The sequence below is a fragment of the Mollisia scopiformis genome (genome assembly GCF_001500285.1).
Source record: "Mollisia scopiformis unplaced genomic scaffold LY89scaffold_18, whole genome shotgun sequence".
NCBI classification, from domain to species: domain Eukaryota; kingdom Fungi; phylum Ascomycota; class Leotiomycetes; order Helotiales; family Mollisiaceae; genus Mollisia; species Mollisia scopiformis.
The window spans coordinates 411,769-432,163 of record NW_017263598.1 but is presented as its reverse complement, the minus strand read 5'-3'; the positions used below and the strand labels follow the sequence as shown (position 1 = coordinate 432,163).

The 20,395-nt window shown below is 48.9% G+C and overlaps 7 protein-coding genes and 1 non-coding gene across 8 annotated transcripts; 2 read left to right on the top strand and 6 right to left on the bottom strand.

Moving 5' to 3' along the window:
* Positions 1-443: 443 nt before the first annotated feature.
* Positions 444-2,144, bottom strand: LY89DRAFT_687160 (sn-1,2-diacylglycerol cholinephosphotransferase-like protein). Its single transcript, XM_018215441.1, has 5 exons — positions 1,733-2,144; positions 1,532-1,674; positions 1,207-1,483; positions 754-1,156; positions 444-701 (listed from the first exon to the last, which is right to left on the bottom strand). The coding sequence occupies exons 1-5, from the start codon at positions 2,038-2,040 to the stop codon at positions 603-605; spliced, it is 1,230 nt and encodes a 409-aa protein (XP_018068158.1). The 5' UTR covers positions 2,041-2,144; the 3' UTR covers positions 444-602.
* Positions 2,145-3,467: 1,323 nt separating this feature from the next.
* Positions 3,468-4,073, bottom strand: LY89DRAFT_557406 (uncharacterized protein; the record flags this gene model as incomplete). Its single annotated transcript, XM_018208396.1, has 1 exon — positions 3,468-4,073. A coding segment is annotated over one exon (606 nt), but the record flags the coding sequence as incomplete, so codon positions are not given.
* A 734-nt stretch (positions 4,074-4,807) lies between these two features.
* On the bottom strand, positions 4,808-7,055 carry LY89DRAFT_687159 (MFS multidrug transporter-like protein). Its single transcript, XM_018215440.1, has one exon. It carries the CDS (start codon positions 6,655-6,657, stop codon positions 4,885-4,887), a length of 1,773 nt encoding a protein of 590 aa, XP_018068156.1. The 5' UTR covers positions 6,658-7,055; the 3' UTR covers positions 4,808-4,884.
* A 1,391-nt stretch (positions 7,056-8,446) lies between these two features.
* LY89DRAFT_147366 (Coatomer, gamma subunit) lies at positions 8,447-11,590 on the bottom strand. Its single transcript, XM_018205369.1, has 5 exons — positions 11,348-11,590; positions 10,986-11,296; positions 9,626-10,940; positions 8,761-9,579; positions 8,447-8,715 (listed from the first exon to the last, which is right to left on the bottom strand). Exons 1-5 carry the CDS (start codon positions 11,421-11,423, stop codon positions 8,483-8,485), a joined length of 2,754 nt encoding a protein of 917 aa, XP_018068155.1. The 5' UTR covers positions 11,424-11,590; the 3' UTR covers positions 8,447-8,482.
* A 285-nt stretch (positions 11,591-11,875) lies between these two features.
* Positions 11,876-11,946, bottom strand: LY89DRAFT_t53. The gene has a single exon. It is a non-coding gene; the product is annotated as a tRNA-Glu (tRNA).
* Positions 11,947-12,384: 438 nt separating this feature from the next.
* On the top strand, positions 12,385-12,988 carry LY89DRAFT_147386 (uncharacterized protein). The gene has a single exon (XM_018205370.1). It carries the CDS (start codon positions 12,454-12,456, stop codon positions 12,763-12,765), a length of 312 nt encoding a protein of 103 aa, XP_018068154.1. The 5' UTR covers positions 12,385-12,453; the 3' UTR covers positions 12,766-12,988.
* Positions 12,989-14,269: 1,281 nt separating this feature from the next.
* On the top strand, positions 14,270-16,008 carry LY89DRAFT_687157 (uncharacterized protein). Its single transcript, XM_018215439.1, has 2 exons — positions 14,270-15,090; positions 15,161-16,008. Exons 1-2 carry the CDS (start codon positions 14,657-14,659, stop codon positions 15,669-15,671), a joined length of 945 nt encoding a protein of 314 aa, XP_018068153.1. The 5' UTR covers positions 14,270-14,656; the 3' UTR covers positions 15,672-16,008.
* A 917-nt stretch (positions 16,009-16,925) lies between these two features.
* On the bottom strand, positions 16,926-20,280 carry LY89DRAFT_147358 (uncharacterized protein). Its single transcript, XM_018205368.1, has 4 exons — positions 19,748-20,280; positions 19,597-19,650; positions 19,051-19,438; positions 16,926-18,937 (listed from the first exon to the last, which is right to left on the bottom strand). Exons 1-4 carry the CDS (start codon positions 19,994-19,996, stop codon positions 17,235-17,237), a joined length of 2,394 nt encoding a protein of 797 aa, XP_018068152.1. The 5' UTR covers positions 19,997-20,280; the 3' UTR covers positions 16,926-17,234.
* Between the last annotated feature and the right edge of the window lie 115 nt (positions 20,281-20,395).

The following is a 20,395-nucleotide window of genomic DNA, read 5'->3' as shown; positions in this document are numbered from 1 at the left end:
TGATACTGAATTTTGCGTTCAATCTATTCCATCAGGCTTTCAATGATGTTCTCAACTGAAAGAAACCCAGGCTGGATACCTAGTTTGTGCTCGGCTAAATAGGGGAGTGACCACGGTCACGTGCGAACAACTGGTTTTCGACCGACTGGGCTCGAGACTACGTACCCGGAGATTAAGCTGCCCAGTCTACTGCAGAGATCATCTACCGTATGCGGTTCTATGAGCTGATCGCGAATAATATCACCATGGTACTGGAACGAAGATGCTGAAAGGAAAGCGTGTCGAGACATCGTATCAAAATCCTCGAAATGAACGAAAGAAGATGCGGTTGTGAAGTAGAGGTCTGCTTGGATTATCCGAACTACCAGCGTCAGCTTCTTTCTAACACATAAAGAAGAGGGGATATGTCATAGCTGGGCGTCACGCCATTTGCAATAGTGTCCAATATACAAATGCATGAATTGAAATACTATGAAATCAAGAAAGCCAAACTGAACTCCATGCTCTTTTTTGGCGCTCAATAGTACAACATAATTATCGTATCTCTTGTGCTTCTCCTTCCTGCCGGGTATCATATCATATATCTCGTATCATTCCATTGTCTATTGCGCCTTTTTCGCCTCTTCTTCCTCGTTCCATGGGTGCTTGATCGTCAAGCACCAGATATCAAGGTAATCGCAGATGGTCACGATGACATCGAGCTGCTGCTGTTAGCAAGCTCAATTGCAGTTTGATTCGAGGAAGAGCACTTACAACGAAGCTCCCATAAACGCCGATAGCCATGCCCAGCATGCAGAACACATATGCAACCTGGTAAACATCCCCACCAAGAGCACTGGGCCATCCGACACCAATATGCTCTTGCAAGAAAGGTCCTAGAGAATCGAAGACTCCGTAGGCAATCGGTAACACGAGAACATTTCCGTAGGGAAAGTCGAGCTTCACGAGATGGGCAGTGATGATCTGACCAACTGAGTACGCATTGACGAGACCAGCGAAGAACACGAAGGGGACGAGATGGTTGTGTAGTATTTCGGGGTTCAGGTACAGGTATGCGGGGATCAAGGTCCATGTTACACCGAAGGGGATGAGTCCGAGGAGTGCACCGCGAGACTTGTCACCTCTGGCTCGTCGAGCAGAAATTACATTCATGGAACTGTGGAGTTATCAGTTTGTGTTAATGTAATTGAGAGAAGAGAGACTGACGATTGAATCGTGTTGAGAACAAGCACAATTCCACCTTGTACCATATACCACTCGTTGAACGGAAGCTGATATATATATTCCGGGATGAACGGGTAGTTGGGTATTCCAACGGTCTCGAACATGGATTGCTGCCAGAAGCTTGCTCCTCCTTTGATAGCAGTAAACGCGTATACGGCTGTCAGAATTACAATTCCTTCCACTGGACCCGAAATTAGGCCCAGGGTCAATGTCTTCGTGTGATATTCGTCCCAAGTCTGAACATAGAATGTCAAGAGCGCTTTCACATGTCAGTAGCGTCCATGTATGCTGGTAGAAGAGCGCATACATGCGAAAAGCGTCATAACAGTTTTCCAACCCATCCCTAGATTCTGCGATGCAGCAAAGATCAAGACCTCGAGCGACGTGTTCACAGCATCAACACTGTGGTCGAAAAGCTCGCCGAGCGGTCCGCTTTGATGCGTTCGGCGCCTGCCATCACCAAATTATCAGCAGATATCCCACCGTTTCGTGTGTATACCCAACTCACGCCTGAGATCCATCAATAGCATCGAATGTCTGGTATAGGAACAATCCCACGGCCCAACTGGCATATACCCATGGCGGGCAGTCCTGATCGAGCGTCGGATTATACCACAACAACGTGAACAAGTTGATCACCACGAACATGAAACCCGTCAAGGTGATCAAGTTCGGTGCCATCCACATGGGGAAACATTTTATGGCGACGTGTGTGTAGAATGGCTTCAGGATGTAGCGGGAAAGGAGCGAGTGGTCGATGCCGGAGTATTTGTATTGCTTCAGGTTGGGAAGCTTTTCTTGTCGCACGTAGACCATCTTTGCGGTTGTTGCTGTCGATGCGAAAAGGGACGAGGAAGGAGGAAGTTGTTGGGGACGGTGAAGTAGGAGCTCGAGTCGTGTGCTGCACTCGTTCCTTGATACTTGGTCAGAAGTTTTGTTCGTCGCGAAATTTCTTGGTAGACGCGACGCCAAGCCACTTCACGTCATTTGATCCAGATTGGCCAAGCTTGGGGTACATGCAGGGGTATCGAAGATGAGCCGATGTGAGACCTATTGTCCTATTGTTGACAACGCCCTTCAAGGCGCTCATATGCTCTTTTTTTCTCCACATGTCAATGACATTCGTTCATTGAAATCGCTACCTTCAAGAATATATAATATATCCCACCTCCCCCAAGAGACTGATTAAATTTACGTCGTTAACGTTGCTCGCTTCACAATCTTGAAACAATTCCTTGTACGACCGACCTTGCTTAACTATCTATCCTTTATAGTACATCTTCTTAATCCGCTTTCCTCTTAGGACAGTGTATCTAACACCTCTGAAGTTCTTGTACTCTGCCAATTATCTTCTCCAGTGCAACTTTTTCGTGCGTTGAAATATCCATTGGCGTTCATAGTGAAGGCGGAACACCATGGAGATATCCCAAGTGGTGGGTTAAAAGTTCACGATCATAGGCTGATCATCCGGCACTCTAAAATCATGTACACAGCGAAATAGGAAGTCCCTGCTACGGGCTCCAGCGAGACTGGAAGTTTCGCTGTGCTTGTTGCAAAGCCAATCACCATATTTTTTTAGGGGCAATGGTACTGACAATCTTCCGAGTCTGTAAAGCGAAGCATGATCAGGAGTTGCAAAATGGCTGGCCAGCGAAGGATCCATTTTTGGGGAACCTTTTTTAAAACGCATATCCGTGACTGGAATGAAATGCTCTTGCTCTGAGAGAACGTGGAATTCCAACAAGCAGTGTCTTGTTCGGCGGTGAGAGATCTCGTGCTTTGCAGACGGTCCCTTCAACTTGTGCGTCCATCCTGCCCACGACCAACTTGGGAAGTCCTTCAAACGCTTGCTATAGTGGCCTGAGAGACTCCAATTGAAGTATTGGTAGAAGTCTTTGGCAGGATGTCCCCAATAAAATGGTCCAATATACGGCTCGAACAGTCTCAGAACACCTGAAAATGCAACGAGCATATCGCTCTCATAGGACATGGCACGACCAACATAGCTACCCAATATTTGACGGAACTCAACATGTGCTGATCGGACATCGGTCAAAGGGGCTGCAATTCGCAACCACTCGCCTTCCCACCAGTCATAATCATCGTTTTGATCAACCACCCGGACTTTGGAGCCCGACTCCATCGTCTCCAAAACAATATGTTCAACCCAGAAGCATCCTTTGCAAGACAACATTCTCTTCTCCAAAAACTAAAATTCTAGAGGATAGATATTGCTCTTGAAGTGTCCATCCTCGTTGATTCCACTCCGACTTTTGAGCAGCATCCGTTGGCATACTCAAGGCAGTGGTGTACTTGATACCTTGTATTGTTATGTCTTCACGTCTTCCTAGTCGCGGATTTGAGCCGACACCTGGCAACCCTGCATTCGAATTGACGCTACAACTGGCGACAATGGTTGCTTTCGCTGCTTTATAAACCAGACCCATATTTGCAACTTGATTGGGGTTATGGTTGAGCTCATCCTGGAGGAGGCACAAACTATCGACCCAAAGATAGTTCTCTTTGAGCTGTCTGCAGAGCTCCATGGCATCTCTGATCGTTCGTGGCGTCTCAGGCTCAATACGGTCTAATGCGCCTGGCTCCAACAAAACATCACAATTACTTTTCAAAAGAAGTGGCTGTTGGACATCTCCCCATACGTACGACAAAGCTAGGAACTGGCAGTTCTGAGTGGCTTTAACAACGGAATTCGCTCGAACATCGATAACGCGGAGTGAACCATCTTGGTTCAAGGTCCAATCCGAAGCGCAAGACTCGAGATGTAAGCCCAGGCATCGATTCAACCAAAAAGACAGCAAATTGAAATCAACGAATCGCTGAGGCACCCTGGCCTTGAACAGATCTTTCTTGGTCGGGATGGAATGCCCTTGTGATTCGACATGAAGGTCGTGCTTCAATCTCGTGAGATACACCTCACCCAATGCACACAAGGACCTTTCCACGAAGAATCTGGAAGCCGGTACCCATTCATCTCCGCCTTCTCGTCTGAAGTAAGGCTCGGCCACCAAATCACAATCACAAAGCCCATCAAGATGATCGAATGTCATCAAGACTAACTTGAGAAGGAAATCACAAAAGTAACAGGAGCTGGCCTTCTGGGCAACATGGTCTATCTTCCATCTGAGTTGGTTCTCGAGATCCTCCTTTCTCGTAAAGAAATCGCTCCAGTCGATCTGCTGGCATCGCTCGCATGTCTTTTGAGTCTCCGTACACGATCCTGGGTTGGTGGTTGCCTGCTCTGGTATTGCATTTTGTTGAGCAGACATCAATATCTTGACGCTCGCTGTCGCGCTGCTGGGCAACAAATCGATAGTTTTTGACGTCATCTAGAAGGTTGTGAGGTCGAGAGTGGTTCACCAATACTTGAGATTGCATGGTAAATATGAGGAAAGAGGGTTCGAAAGGGTTCCTCGATAAGGAATAAGAGATCTAACGACACCGATTGTCTTGAAGGCTTCGGTGAGCCAGCGTGGAAAGGCTGCGCTGCGCCCCATCCAAGCCACCCCAAGGCGGCAATCATATGGCCACTTTGTGTAAGCTCTAAGTCATACATTCAAACTGACTTGTCTAAACCTGATATCTACAGTGCTCAGATTCCCGACATTATCCTAGAGACGCTCATACTTTCCCCAAACGCCGTTAATGCAATTGATATTGATAGAGCCACTTATGCCTCCCCTTCTCAAGATCCTTTTCGGGATCATCCTCTCTTGGTCCTGGAAGCATGTCCTTCTCTGGATCAACCTCTCTCAAGCCCTCGAGCTGCCCAATATCCGTCTCTCTCGTATCATTCGGTCTTGCAACTCGGTCAATGCCCCCACCTTCCCTCGAATACGTGTCCGAGTCTTCCGAGGTATCCAAAGTACTCGAGGAAGGATGATTTACGTTTTGCTCTCTTGGTACCACCTGTTGAACGCCGGATTTTGACGAAGGCGTTGGAGCAAATTTCGATCTTTCTCGAATCGGTCCACCATACTTGTAGAAGATAAATGGGATAGGAGCAAGCAATGTTGCAACACCTCCGATCAGTGAGCCACCTCCGCCAACTCCCAAGGCATCGAACATGTACTGTGTGAATAACGGAGCTGCAGCACCACACCCAGAACGACACACAGTATTGGCAGCCAAAGCACTAGCTGCGAACATTAAATATGTATCCGTTAGGTAGTTGAGGTACGCCACGAAAATTAGCAGAATAGAGGTCGAGAGGAAAACTCCAGCTAGTGTTGGGACAATCCATGGTATACTATCATATTCCGCTGACCAAGCGAACCAGAACATGGTGATTGGAAAGAGAACACCTCCAACCATGGCGACAGGTAGTCTGTCCTCAGGTGTACCCTTGTGACCAGCTTCCAACTTCTTTCTGTCTCTGGCAGAGTTGACGAAGATGAGCATGCCTCCGATTCCAGCACCAAGGACTGTGCCAATTAGAGGCAGCTCCCCAACACCAGAATTCCAACCTCTTTTTTGTTGGAACACGATCGGATAAATCGTAAATAACATGTAAAGAAGAGTGTATACAACAGAAAGATATATAGCGACGAAGAGCGAAATTGGATCGATGAGGATTTTCCACGGTCTCGTAAGCGCAACTTTGAAAATGCCCCCCAACGAGCGATCCGTAGCTTCTACCGGAGCCTTCACATCCTCATAGCCAGGAATCTTTAACTTCCTTAGCCGTTTAGCCTTATTCATCAACACAATCGGAGGTAGCGTTTCGGGAATCGTGAACATCAAGAGCTCCGAGATCCCTCCAAGCCAGAGCAACACATAGAAATTCCACCTCCAATCTTCCTTCAACTCCAAAAACCCCGAAATCACAGGTCCCAAAGCCGGCCCCATAAAAGTCATCATAGCAAACAACGACATCGCATTGCCCCTCTCTACCGGCCCCCAGATATCCGCTAACACCCCAGGAGCATTAGATAGCGGCGAGCTGGCGAACGTCCCCGTCAGAAATCTCCCCACCAACAACGGCGCGAAATTATTCGCAAACGCACACAGGAAGTTGAACGCTAGGTACAACGTAAAAGAGACATAGAAAATATACCTCCGGCCAAAGAACTCGGACAACGGCGCCCAGAACAGCGGCCCGAAACAATACCCCAGCAAGAACAGCGTGATCACCAAGCCGGCCGCTTCCTCAGAGACCCCGAAATGCAAAGCGATGCCGTCGAGGCATCCGGAGGGGCTGGAGGAGGCGAAGGTGGCGTTCACGACGAGCAGGACGGAGACGACGGTGATGTACCATCTTCGCGGGGCGGACCAGTTCTTGGGGTTCTCGATGTCGTTGGGGGCAAAGTCGAGGTGGCCGTTCTCGTTGAGAAAGGGTTTGGTGGTACGTTCGAGGGCGTGGGAACGGTATGGTTTGGCGGTTGGGCGGGAGAGGAAACGTTCGATTGCTTCCATCTGGACGGATGGATGGATGGATGGAGGGGTCGATGACCTCACTGCTTGATTCTCGTTTCGTTTCAATGACGGTATTGTCTGAAGGTTGGTACCTGAAGTGAGGGGGTTTATATCAAATTGCACAGATAATTATATATACAATATTGTCTAGAGAGTGAAAGAGGGGCAAGCAACCCTCATCAACAAAAGCCGGTCTAAGATCTATGATCCATCCCCTTAAACCCGTAGCTCGACGCTCGCTCGCTTTTTTATGAATCCAAATACCAACAACCTTAGATGCGGCCGCCAGGATACCCTACCCCGCCGTAAACCATAAAGAGCTATGTCCCCCTCTACTTCTTAACCAGATAGGCTTACGGCTGCTCGTTTATCGTGCCGGACGATCGATGGGTCCAGAGATGTGGTGAGGTGTCTGTTCATTGGTGCGTTGTGACGGGTAATCGGCAGCGCTGGGTCGTATTTGAGTTTGACTTTTTGAGGATTTTTTCGGGGATAAGATTTGGGTGTGGAGATAGGAGGTAAGAAAGCGAGTTGTGCATGGCTGTTTCAATTTTTAATTGTGCCGATGATGACTTTCTTGATGTACTATGCCTCTTCGTTATTCTTGAGTGACCTCTCTGATCATCTATTAGCTTGCCAGAAATATAAAGGCACTCAACTTAAAAAAAAATGCACAACCCAGAATTCGTATCAATATCCAAAGTCCGTCAATGATTCAATACTTTAAAGCGCTACAATCTCTGTCCAAAGTAGAACAATCGAATAGCAAAAAACTACCCTAGTCTCAAGGCACACTGCACAATCCCTCTCCACTATTCTCGAATTCCGGAAAACAAGGTAACGGGCAATGGAATCACAATATGACAAAGCTTCCTCCAACTCCTCCAATGATTACCATCCCCAACTTCTGAGAGCGCTTTCGTTCCCGCCATGGAATACGAGACCGATTCAACGCCGCAACACTAAGCCGTAAAGCCGAATGAATGACTTGAACCCGATTCAAGGGTTCAACACCGCCGCAATTCTGTAAGGAACGATAAGCCGGCCGCATAAGCAAGTGGATGCAAGACATTTTCCTTGCTTGTGTGACAATAACCGCGATCCTGTCCGGACATATTTTCCCCCATCTAGCTCTTTCAATAAACCGACGGACGGACATCCAGAGTCTCAGCCGGGGGTAACCCTTGAGCCCGAAGACGTTTAGTACAAAAGGGTTTTGATAAGGATTCGTGAAAAAAGAAAGGTTTATTTAGTAATAAGTAAAAAGAAGAAAAAAAAGATATTTGTTTAGTAAGTATGAACCCCACAAACCTCACTACTGCTCACCTGAATACTGCTTGCTCACCTTAATATCTATTTGCATCCGCCTCCCTCCGCCTCCTTCTTCCTCTTTTATTCTGGGTAGTATTGAAGTCAGGCAGTACTATAGCGGCAGTGGGGTAAGCTGCAGTGAGTCCTGAGATGAGTGAGCAATATGATAGCTAGCAATAAATAAACTATACAAGCATAGCTGGGTAAAGTGAGTTAGTTATAATTGCTCACAAATAACTATTTTTTTCGCCTTTTGCCAAACAAACCCTTCTTTTTAACTAGACAAATCAGTTTTTTTTTTTTTAAAAAATTGCCAAACAGATCCTCATCCACTAAGCGTTAACCATATATGCTTTGTTTCTTCTTCCTCACATCTATATATATCGGGACCTCACTCAGCATATTGGAAAAAACTTATTCAATGTCTTCATTTTTCATTTTGAAAGTCTCGCTCGAAGACCATTATCTAGATAGACAAGACACAGATGCCCAACTCCAATTCTCGCTATTGTACTTAAGCAACCGACCCAATGACCAGAGCAGCGACTCCTTCCTCTTCGCTTCGAACCACGATTTTACTTGTGACGCCTGATTTGGATGAGTATGCCATCCGGATGTTGGCCACGACTTTACCGCCTGTGACGGTCTTGCCGAAGAGCTTGAGGGTGTGAGTGGTGGTGTTGATTGGTACGTCGGTACCTTCGAGGGGTTGTAATGAGAGAGTCTTGGCCAATTGCTCGGTTGCATCTGGAAATGTTAGCTTGGCACAATCGAGAAGTCGATGATGCTTACCTGCGATACTCTTGACACCGCTGAGTTGTAGTGTCTCTTCAGCTTCTTCACCTGCAGCTCCAACTTGCTCCCAGATGTGATTGAAGTTTCCAGCGAATGCGGGGACAACATAGTCGCTTCCCGTGAGCTCCAAATCCTCAACCTGATACTCATCATCATATCCACTTTCCTCAGGCTCACCACTTGATGGATCAATCTCCTTTGTGGTAAACTTCAACACGTTGGTAAAGCTGCTTGCTGGGAATGAAGATTCACCATTTGTCTTCTTGAAAGAGACATAAATTGTACCTGGCTCATCTGTGGCAAGCTTAGCCGCTGGGATGATGAAGTCTTCCTCGAGTTCTTCTTCCTCTGCAGGAGTGGCCACAACCGAGACATCTTCAAGAACAGTATCCGGAAGAGTGTTCTTGACCTCATACTGGAGAACAATATGTTCCTTGAAGATGTGCTTGACGACGCTGACAACATACTCGGTCTCCGATTCTGTCAACTCAACCACAGGCGACGATTTCAACACGCTGCCATAGGCCTTCATCTCTGGAATTTGGAGAAGTGCTTGTTGGTATTTCTGAGCTGCGGCAGTCGCTGATGCGGCAGCTTCTGTACTTGATGGCGTAGCTTTGGTCGGGCCAGCCTTGGGTGCTTTGATGGTTGGAGTGATAGTAGTGAGCTTCTTGGTTCTATCCTCGGCATCTGCTTGTTCCTTGGTAACAATGGGAATAGCAGCAATGTCGAATGGATTGTCGAAAGTTGACTTGTCGTCAGCGGTAACATACATGACGAGTTGATGTTCGAAGTATGGAAGTGCGAATGTGTTTTCTAGGAGAGGTCAGTAAAGTTATTGAAAGAGTAAAATAATCCTTACCATTCTTGACGAAACGATTTGCCATCTCGTCAGTCTCAGTCATCAATCTCAGACTTAACGCAGCACGGTCTCGCACTTCATCGTCAACATCATCTAAGCATCGAGTGAGAAGAACCTGAACACTGCGCTTGACTTCAGGATCCTGTTGTCCAACGCCAAACTTCGCTAACGCTGTGACTGCTGCAGCTCTGACAATAGCATTTTCTAGAACGACTCGGTTGTAGATATATCGAATGTACTTCGTAGGCTGCGAAGTCTTCGGTCCTTCGAGTCCGAGAAGATGTAGAATACGAACAGCCAGTTTTGTGAACTCGCAGTCCTCGATGAATTCACAGAGATGGGCCAAAGCGTCCTCTTTCGAGTCAGGCACAAATTTGATCAAGTCAAACATGCTCTCCACAACCGCACGCTTGAACTCGTAACCACCTTCATCTCGAAGAATACCACTGAGGAATGCAAGCATACCAGCTTGCTTGTTGGGAAACTTCAGACAAAGCGTACGAATAGCCTCGACAATAGTAATCTTGAATTCATCCGTAATATCGGCCATGAAACCAGAGATTTGCTTCATCAAGCGATCCACACTGGCCTCGTTACCCGTCTTCAGGAGAGTCGTAATAGCAAATGTAGCGATCGAACGGTTGGTATTTGAGATAAGGAGCTCAATGTCTGGATTGCAGGGGTGTACTGCTTGCGGCTTGAAGGAAGCGAAATTGTGAAGAATTCGAATTGCTGCAAATTTGGTGACAGCTCGAGGAGAAGTGAGGAAGAGCTGGAGAACATGGATAGCTTGGGTGACCTCGGCGTCCGTAACATCTCGCATATCACAAATTGCCTTTGCTGCCTCGAAATTGACCATCTCGCTCTTATGTCGGAGCCAGCCGTCTAAGAGCTGCATCATGGGTTTCCGGAGTTGTGGGTCTTCCTCTGCCAACTGAGCTGCTAGTCGAACAAGCATCACGGTGGCTGCTGGACTCTTCACAGCTCCTGCAGTTCCAAATTGCTGCACCATCTTGACCAAAGCCATCCTGTCATGCATTCTCATTTGGTATAACAAGCCAATCGCATGGTATTGTGTCATAGTCGAGTTGTTGACCGGCTGGGCACTTCCGGATGTAGAGAATCCAAGAGAGAATCCGCCAGACGACTTCGTTGACGACGCAGCTTCTTGTGTTTCGCTCTGCCATCTTCGCACAACATCGCGGGCTATAGGAAGGAGGTGGTATGATGAAACGAGGGCGGCAGAGGATACTGATGGATTCTTGTCGACGATAGCCGTCTTCATAACACGCTCGATACTTTGGACAGTGGAAGCCTACTGTTGTCAGCACCTGATGTTGTTTCCGCCATTCGAGCTTACATCAATAATCCGGCAGAGGGCTCGAATCGCATTGGGTCTGTAGATTGCATCTGTTCCCCCCCCAGTATCCTTCATGATCGTGCTTGTAACCATAATAATATCCTCCGCCGAGTGCGCCAACTCCTTGATGATAAGGTGGACCATCTGCCGTAAACTGGCATCTTTATTCTGGAAGAGCTTCGAGATCCCGAAGAACAGGGTGGTGGCTTCATTGGTAGGGAACTTCTCCCCAGTATAGAGGAGGAGGGCAATTTTCGTGAGGAGGACTCGACATCTTCGAGGCTGAATGGGAGAGGAATTGAATAATCGTGCTGTTTGGCATCATTAGCTGTGTTCACATGGAGGGGGCCGGCTCACCGTACCTTCTTGGAAGACACTGGTGCGATCAACCCGCATGATTGCAGTGTCGGCGTCTTCGTCTTTCTTGCTGTAACTCATGGTGGGTTCGGTGGCTCCCCAGCGTCATGAAGTTGCAGGGTGAATCTGGGATTTCGAAGTCGTCGGTATGGAAGTCGCGACGTAGCCAAATCCCAACCCGTGGGTTGAAGCTAAACAAGCGAGGCGGAAAGTCTTGGCATGAGGCTCCGCTCTCCATCAGCGGAACAAAAAAGAGAATTGGAATCTTCATTGTTTTATGTTTGGTTGATTTGGAGACTCACAGAAAAAGGGTTGAAGGTTTTTCTATCAATTGGTAGGTTCATATTAGAGACAAAACTATATGTATATCAAGCTTGTGCATAGTTGCTGAACAAAGTGTCAATGGATTATCAGTTTACCGGGAATTTGCCGTCTGGCGAAAGTCTTGAACCAAAAATGGCCTGGAGATCAAGACCTTCCATCTCTCTATATATTTCATAAAACAAAATAGCAAAAAAAAACCAAAAGAACAATTCCGGTACGGGGAATCGAACCCCGCGCTCGGCCGTGAAAAGGCCATATGTTACCGATACACCATACTATTCAATCACCATTAGCTACCTATCATTCCAATCCACCAACCGACTTGCAGCAGCTTACCCGGACGACGAATCAGATTCGATGCTGTAAAAAGAACTCTTATTACGTTTTATATGTCAAGTTGTTGAGTGTGCGGGTCTTGGAAAAGAGACGGCGTCGGCGCCTTCACATGCCTCGCTTAAGTTTGCCTAGAGCGGATTGGATTTGTGGTTAGGCTGGAATAGGACATACGACTTGCTTCCATTGACTTGGGCGGTTTTACGTACAGAGGTACAGGTACTGTTATAGAAACTTTTGGGCCGTTTGTGTCCAACGAGGCTTGATTTTCTTGTCGTTGGGCCAATGAGGTAGGATGGGCTTTCAATGCAGAGTGCTAAGTTCTTAAATTCGAGTCAAGAATGCTTAATTTATTCTGCCAAAGACAGCGGTACTTCCATGTAGACCCAAGAGTCTTGGATGTACTTCTCTGCTCTGGACTCTTCTAATTAACTACTTTTATTTGGGCTTGAAAATGCATAGAAAGAATGTATCTCATCACGTGAAATACATGTTTCTCCTCCCAAGTCTCCTCCCGTCGACCAGGGCACTGGTATCTCGAACAAGACAATCTAACATGTCCTTATCACCTCCTTACCTGGTACCGAGATGCGGGGACATGTCGGTCAAATTCCAACAAAAGAATCGTCGGCTGTCCCGTCAGGTCGTCTGCGGAATGCTGTATCACGTGTCGTACTCCGTATATCGTGGGCATTCCTTCCGGGTCGCCCCAGACGAGACAGGACAGGGCTTCTCTCCTCGCCGTTTCAGCACATTAACCCTTTAAGTTTCCCAGCCGTCACGGCTACCTTCATTCGCTCGATCGTTTCACCACATGCATTGCTGAGAAGGTCAATTATTGCAAAGTGCAAGGACTTTCCCAGTGGCTGCGGAGGGACATATTGAGCCCCCAGTAAGCCGGACTCGACATTAGCATAGCTGCAATGAAGCAGTATTTGAAATCCACGATGAGGTTGTCGATGGATACAAGAATAGGAAACTTACAATAGCAAGAAGAAGATATAAAAATCGCATTTCCTCCAGTGAGGTCTGGCTTACACGCCTCAGCGTTTAACTCACCTCCGATCATCTAAAATTAAGTATCACCGTATCTTAGCCTGACACAGAGGAAAGGCTCTCGACGGCGAACAGACGCCTCTAAGCTCCATTCAGCTCCTCAAACCCAGCATGACGCTTCTCGAACGAGGGCGCCCGTCTTCCAGAAGTCCAAGATGGTGTGCATCTCGCATATTAGCCTGAATAATCGACACGCTTTTTCCACGCCCGCCCGCGCCAGACAGACGAGACCTGGGTTCGAGTCTCACCTCAACCAACATCCCGGACGGCTCAAGCACGCACAGAGAGGCAAAGCAGGAAAGGGCTGCCGGCTCCCAATAGCTAGCTAGCTAGCTGCTGCTGCACTGATATTCTCCGGAATAGGGACTTTTTTAAGGTTGGCGCTCCGGATCGCACATCACAGGCCAGAAGAACGGGATTTCCGCCTGTCGGCGTCCCTCCACAAATAGAAAAGGGTTGCACGATGGCGATGGCGATAGGTGCATTCGATGAGCATGGCATGCAAGCATGGCATCCGGTCCTATCATCTGGGCGCCGTCCGTGCTGCGATTTGGCATTTGGATTTGGGGTTTGCGGGACTGGCGTGGACTGGACCTGCAGTGAGAAAAGCGGAAGCTGGTTGAAGAGGGAGTGAGTGATATGCGTGAGTGAGACTGAATTTCACGGCTCGTCACACAATATTGGCCGGTGATGTGATGGGATGCGATGGGATGCGATGGAATGGCAGAATTGTTACTCTAAGGTGTGTGGGAGGGAGACGAGGGTTGAGATTCAGCTTCTGGTGGCTGACGAGATGGCTGAGACCTGGGGTTAGAAGATGTATGTCGACGGAGGGAGTATGGGGGTCGGGAGGGGGAAAGTGGGAAGTAAAGCGTTGGTGATGAGTAAGAGGAGGCAGGAGGTCAGATGGAGTAAAGTTAGATAGATTGATGTAGCTGGGTGAGGTGAGGTGAGGCAGGAAAGTAAGGTAAGAGGCGAGTACATAATTGATGGCGTTGATGGCAAGGCAAGACAAGACCAGGAGAGGCGAAGACAAGGCAAAACAGAAGCTCAGACCATGTCATGCTACAGTACAGTAGGCTAGACTAGGCCATCCTGCCAGTTTGTTGTTATTATTCCTCTGCCTCTGCCTTATCGACCAGGAAGGAGTGTAAAACCTGTGCCTTCCCTTCCACTTCACTTCCCTTTCTTCCTTCTAGTGCCTCCCGTCTACCGTTTACCGGACGCTACGCTAGCGTTAGCCTTCCCTTCCCTTCCTTCGAGCCAAGACATTCTAGCCTCTCCAAGCATCCAAGCATCTAAGCAACAGCCAAGCATCCACTTTTACTCCCACCACAACCGCATCCGCATTTGCATCTGCATCCAAGTATCCACATAAGTATAAACTTTGGACGACAATCCTCACCACGCGCGCTCTCACACTCACCACCTCACCACGCCTTCGTCGTACATCACTCCCCGACAGATCCTTCCTCCTTCCCCGGACTCATAAGGGCTTGATAAGCACCCTCTTGTGCTCTCAAAGCCTTTGTTCATACCTACGACAGATCTTCCCAAGATCCTCCTAGATCTATACCAGGACCCCTCGACGCAGGATAACCATGGACTATCCGTATTTCACCGCAGCCCCGCAGCCGACTTACTTCCTTCAAGGACTGCCTCCAACTCCAGCCCACACCGGATCCGCCAACTCAGATGATTACAGCAACTCTCCTCCTGTTCGTGATCAATTTCATAAGATAGAGTCCTACTCACAGTCCCTCCTGACCCCCAGACAGGATGCGTTCGACTCCTCCTACAACTTTGACCCCACTCATTACTTCAATGGCAATGGCAATGGCAATGCTATCCCGGCGAATAAGCCACCGACGCCCATCTCGACACATAAGGGATCCATTGGCAGTGCGGCACATCACACCTACGAGGTCAACAATGTCGAGGCGAGCAATAACACGAACCAGCAAGGAAGTAACAGCGACGATGATGATAACATGACACCTGCGCAATCCCGTCGCAAGGCTCAAAATCGTGCAGCGTAAGCAGCCTCCCGTTATCTTCCCGCCCGATGTGGCCCAACCAAATTCTGATTTCTTTTTCAAATACAGCCAACGAGCATTTCGCGAACGCAAAGAACGCCATGTCAAGGATCTCGAAGCCAAGCTCGAAGCACTGGAAAAGAACAATGCCTCCGTTGCAGAAGAGAATGAACGACTCAAGCTCCAGCTCCAGAAAGCGGCCACCGAGAACGAAATCCTGAAAGCTACATCTGCACACAACAACCACCGAGGTGGCTCAGAGCCTTTGCCGAATGCGGGACCGATGCGTTATTCTCCGACGGATTTCTACACCGAAGTGTTACACGCACACGAGAACAAGACCCCAAGCCATCGAATCGTAACCAGCGATACGGGCGAGAGATTGTTGGCAGCTGGTGCAACGTGGGACTATATCATCAAGCATCCACTATATATCAGAGGACTGGTCGATGTTGGGGATGTCAGCGAGAGGTTGAAGAAAGTTGCCAAGTGTGACGGCCAAGGACCAGTGTTCGAGGAGCGAGATATCATCAGTGCAATTGAGAAGAGCATTGCAAGTGGTAACGACGAGTTGTTGTGACGATACTCTATGTTCAGACGATACGAAGCATTTAAGGGCGGATACCTATGGTGTTTGGGACAAGGAGCGGAAAATTATGGGATGCACATTTCTTGGGGTTGTGGGTGTTTTGGTTCTTTGCTTTTTACTGTACTAGGGACGCTACGTGGTGTTTTTCTTTTTTTCAACGTCTCGGTGGTCTATTGCAAAGTTGATGTACCAGCGATATATGGACTACTCAAGTGTTCTTTTCGGCTTAGTTGCCTCATACTATATACTGCCGTTCCAGATATCTAGGAATCTATATTGTTTGTATAAATATATATTGATCCTGCATACAAAATTCGTCTAAGCAAGCGCACGAGAGCAGCACGTCTACAAGCTCTCCATCGTCATTTTGAGCCTCAACTTCTGGACCGCTATTCTTGTTCCCCATTTCTGCAAGCTTCATCGAAACACTAAAAGCTGCAAACCGTCAATCCCCCCCTACTGCAAGCCACCAAGCCGTTATGCACCTCCTGCATCTCCTTACGCTCGTCGTCAGTCGTTCCTCGATCAAATCAGCTGCCACTTTTGACAGCCCTTAGTCCCTTCAAGCTACCCTAGGGATCTCAAGGTAGTATTTACGGCACTGCAGGTGGCGACCCTAAGCCATCCCGAGGCCAGGTCCAGATTCGGGATGTCATACCAAACAAAGCCCCTGCCTACACCTACATGAGAGCAAAGTACGCCACGATGCCCGTGCCCCACGTATTTCGGCCCCCGACTTCTGCTTTCTGCACCGTACGCAGTGTACCTCCACTCCAGGTCAGTCTGACACCCAGGCTGCCAACCTGCAGGTCAGCGGCGAAGTACAATACCGATACCGAGACGCAGGTGCGTCGCACCTGCTCTCAGTTGCAAGTTTCAACACCTGCTTTTGTCATTCTTTTCTTAGAAGTTTCGTCCACATCAAGGCGCACATAAAATTTTGCTTCCCCTGCGTGTTTCTCTCATGCTGCAGATCTAGCGGCGAGGACGAGGATATGTAAGCCAACGGCGAGGAAACCACATGCACTCCATCCGGATCGGAACGCAAACCTCCGCATCGAAGATCCCGAACCACATCCCAACCTCTTGGTTCAGGTCGCCGACCGGTAGCACGTGAGTTCTTAGCTACCCCACCTGTTCATGGTTATAGTGGTAGAGGCGCGGTATTGGGATTGTAACGTTGGCTTTTGTGGGGAAGCGATGCCAGAGTTGAGAGTATTCTGGTAAGTTGGCGGGAGATTGGAGGTGTGGTTATTTATGGTGTCGTTTGTTGTCGTTCACCGTCTTTTTGGGTGACGAATCGAGGATCATCGGTGCGAAGTCGGCGCTTAGGTTCATCCGTTGTTGCCGTTTTTCTTGTTTTCTGCTGTGGCTGGTGTAGTATTTGCTTCATGCAGAAGTTTTGAAGTTGTCGTCTCTTTTGGTCGTTACGGGTTGCACAGAGGCTCGGAGGCGTCTATTTCAAGGAAGGATCGACTATTATCCGCTGTCTGCGTCGTCTCGTCCTGAATCGAGTCTCGCTTCCCCTTGCCCTACTCCCGTTGTGGATTCTCCTTATTCGAACGTCAACTCATCAAGCCCTTCTCCCCTATTCCATTCCCTATCCCAAGCCTCCCCTCCCATCATCCCACAAACATACCCGGCACTAACCATCCTCCAGTTCCCATTCCCCACCGCCCGAATCACCATCGGGCTATCCAGCCCAGCCAGCAACGCGATCTGATCCCCTTCTCTGACCGAATGCGGCGCCATGCCCAACTTGTTCGTCGTCTGCGTCCGGAACAGCGTCTGGTAGTGCGTCGTGCTGATTATGGCGCCGTGTAAAGCGGCTTGACTGTGTTCTTCACAGACCCGCGACCAGGCGCGGAACTCAGGCGTGGAGAGCAGGGCGGATGTCGAGGCGGGGGAGGAGAGGAGGCGCGTGCGGAGGTGTTGGAAATCGGTTATTTCGCGGTGGCCGACGAGGGAGATTTGGGAGTCTTGGTGTTGGGGGATGGAGGGGCGGTGGGGGAGTGGTGGGGTGGAGATGGGGGGTGACGGAAGGGGTTTGTCTGGTTGGGATGGGTCTGGTTGGGATGGGTCTGGTGTTTGTGTGGTTTGTGGTGTGCTGTCTGGAGGGGGTGTTTCTTCTGGTTTGTCTGGGTTGTCGGGTTCTTCTGGTTTGGCTGGTTTCTCTGTTTCGTCGCTTTTCTCTGTTTCCTCTGTTTCCTCTGGCTTCTCTGTTTCTTTTCCTTTCCCTACTTTCCATTTCTCATCTGAATATTCCGCCATAATACTATTCCGCCACGCGTCCCAGTCTCCGAACTTCGCTACTCGGGCAAAGGATCCGGAATCGCTCTCGATAAAATCCCCCAGGCAATCTTGGAGATCTTTGTATATATCTTCTTCCGCTTGATCCTCGTTCGCCGTTGAAGCAACGAATGCTATCAATGTCTGCAGAACGTGCACGTTCCATACCAACAATATACTCTCGCTCCATTCGGGGTTCCGTTCCAAGACTTCTCTCCAAAACTCTTCTTGTGGTAAAGCATTAAGCGTCCATTCCAGATATTTCTGTATCTGTCCTAAGCGTTCCCATGTATGCGTCATTGAATCTTTCGCCACCATCGATATAGATTCGATGATCTTCCCCTGACAAATAGCCAATTTCCCATCCGCCGAAAACTTAAACGCAGGCCTTGATCTTCCCGATGCCTGGAACCGCATTCCGGGCCGCGCGAACGGTCGCTTTGGATACACGCGCTGATTCCAGTCCGGACTCCAAGAACTCAGATCGGTTCGTACTCCTAGTCCCGTGATTTGTTTTAATATCCCGAGACTGCGATCATAAACCAAGATCGCTTTTGTCGTCTCACGGTATACGGTCCCGACATCTTTCGTGTAATCCGGCGGCGGCAAAGGGAGCCCGATACTCGTCAACAGGGAATGCAGCGCGAACACCTTATCCCTCGGATCAGAAGAGTAAAATCGACGAGCATTATTCCAGATCTGGCGGAGACCGGAAGAGGAGCCCGGCTTAGCTTTTATGGCTTCGAGACGCCGGAACATCCGGAAGTTGGTGCGGAGATAGGTGTCGTGCAAAAGAAGGGCTGGGTTGGAGGAGGCGAGCGAGGCGATGAGGTTCGTGGCGTTGATCAGGCCGCGGTAGTTGATGGGGATGGTGTCGCGGTAGAGGATGGCGCTGCGGGAGAGGAGGACTTCTTGGAGGACCCAGATGCGGGTGAACCAGGGCATGTCGTATTCTAGGTCGTGGAGGTCTGGTGTGATGTTAGTATATCGTACTGTGTATACAAAAGGTTTGGTGGGGGTTTGAGATACTCAGCTTGAGTCTCTCGCTTGGGGATGAAATGAAATAAGTTGCAATACCAACCTTGATGATTCATCTCCAGCGCCACCCTCAAAACCTCATCGTCCCTCCTCTGGAAACTCTTAATCGAAGCCGCAACGCTCAAATCCCGCAACCAATTCAAAATCCGAATCGTCGACACAGGCAAGCTTTTCATCCGATCGGACCCAAGCCACACCCACACCTGAGCCGCCTTCGCGTACACGTCGCCCATCATAAAAACCTGCTCGTTGCGCTCCCGCACCGCGCCGCGCGCTTGGTCGATGCAGACGGCGTCGATCCAGATGAGCACCGTCTCGCCTTGCCGCGGCCGGAATTGCTTCAGTGCGGCTTCGCAGTTGATGGTTAGGGTTATGGTTTGGCCTTCGCAGATTACGAGTTGGGTGGGGGTTTGGTTTTCCCAGCAGTAGGACTTCGGGGAAGTTAGTACTTGCCTTCATGAGAGAAAGAGAAATGGAAATGAAGAGCTGGATCTTTGGCAATGGGGTGGGATTTGTTTGGAAGCACAGACATGGTGTATGTGGAAAAAAAGGGGAGGGAAGGGAAGGGATAAAGAAAGGGGCTGGTTACGACGGCGTAGTAGGGTGGGGCAGAGTCCAGGGATACGGTGGTTATTCTGAAGCACTGTTGAGAGAAATTAGTTTATGCTTTTGATAGAGGTCTGGGAGCCGAAAATGTATGTTGGATCTTAGCTAAGATCATAAGGTAGAGTTTGACATACGAGAGTCGTGTCGTAGGAGTCTGCTCCGTAGACTTCTAGGATGCGGATGTTACGGTCGCCGGGGAGGGGGCTGTAGTTGTAGGGTGGGAGGTTGACGAGGAGTTGTGAGGAGGGGGGCGTTTCGGCTGTGGAGAGGCCGCCGAAGGGGATTTCGGGGGAGGAGATCATGGTCCATGAGTGATCTTCTGAGACCGCTTTTTCTGAGAGTTCGATTTCTGACATCGTGAGGGGCTTTGCTGAGGTGGACATGGCTGGAGAGGGTTTAGTAGTTGGAGAATAGTGAGATATAAAAAAGGTGATGTTCAGAACAGGCAATTGGGTTAAGAATGTATAGATAGTTGGAAGATGCTTTGAACATAGAATGGAAAGAGTGAGGCTGGAGCCTCGTCAAGATGCGGGGGGTATGAACGGAATGCAGGGGCGAGAAGGAGTAGCTTTGACTCGGAGTCGACTGAAATGATAGGATAGGCAGAAATAACAGCAAAGGCACATTAACAATGCAATGCAAACAACGATGCAGAAGGGTTCGAGTGTATGGACGAGAAGCCGTACGTATCGCTTCAGCCGCATGAGACCCTGGCGGTTGGGCATCCCCCTGAATGGCTCGCTTATTGAGACGGAGTAGATTTAGTGTCTCTAGGCGTTCTT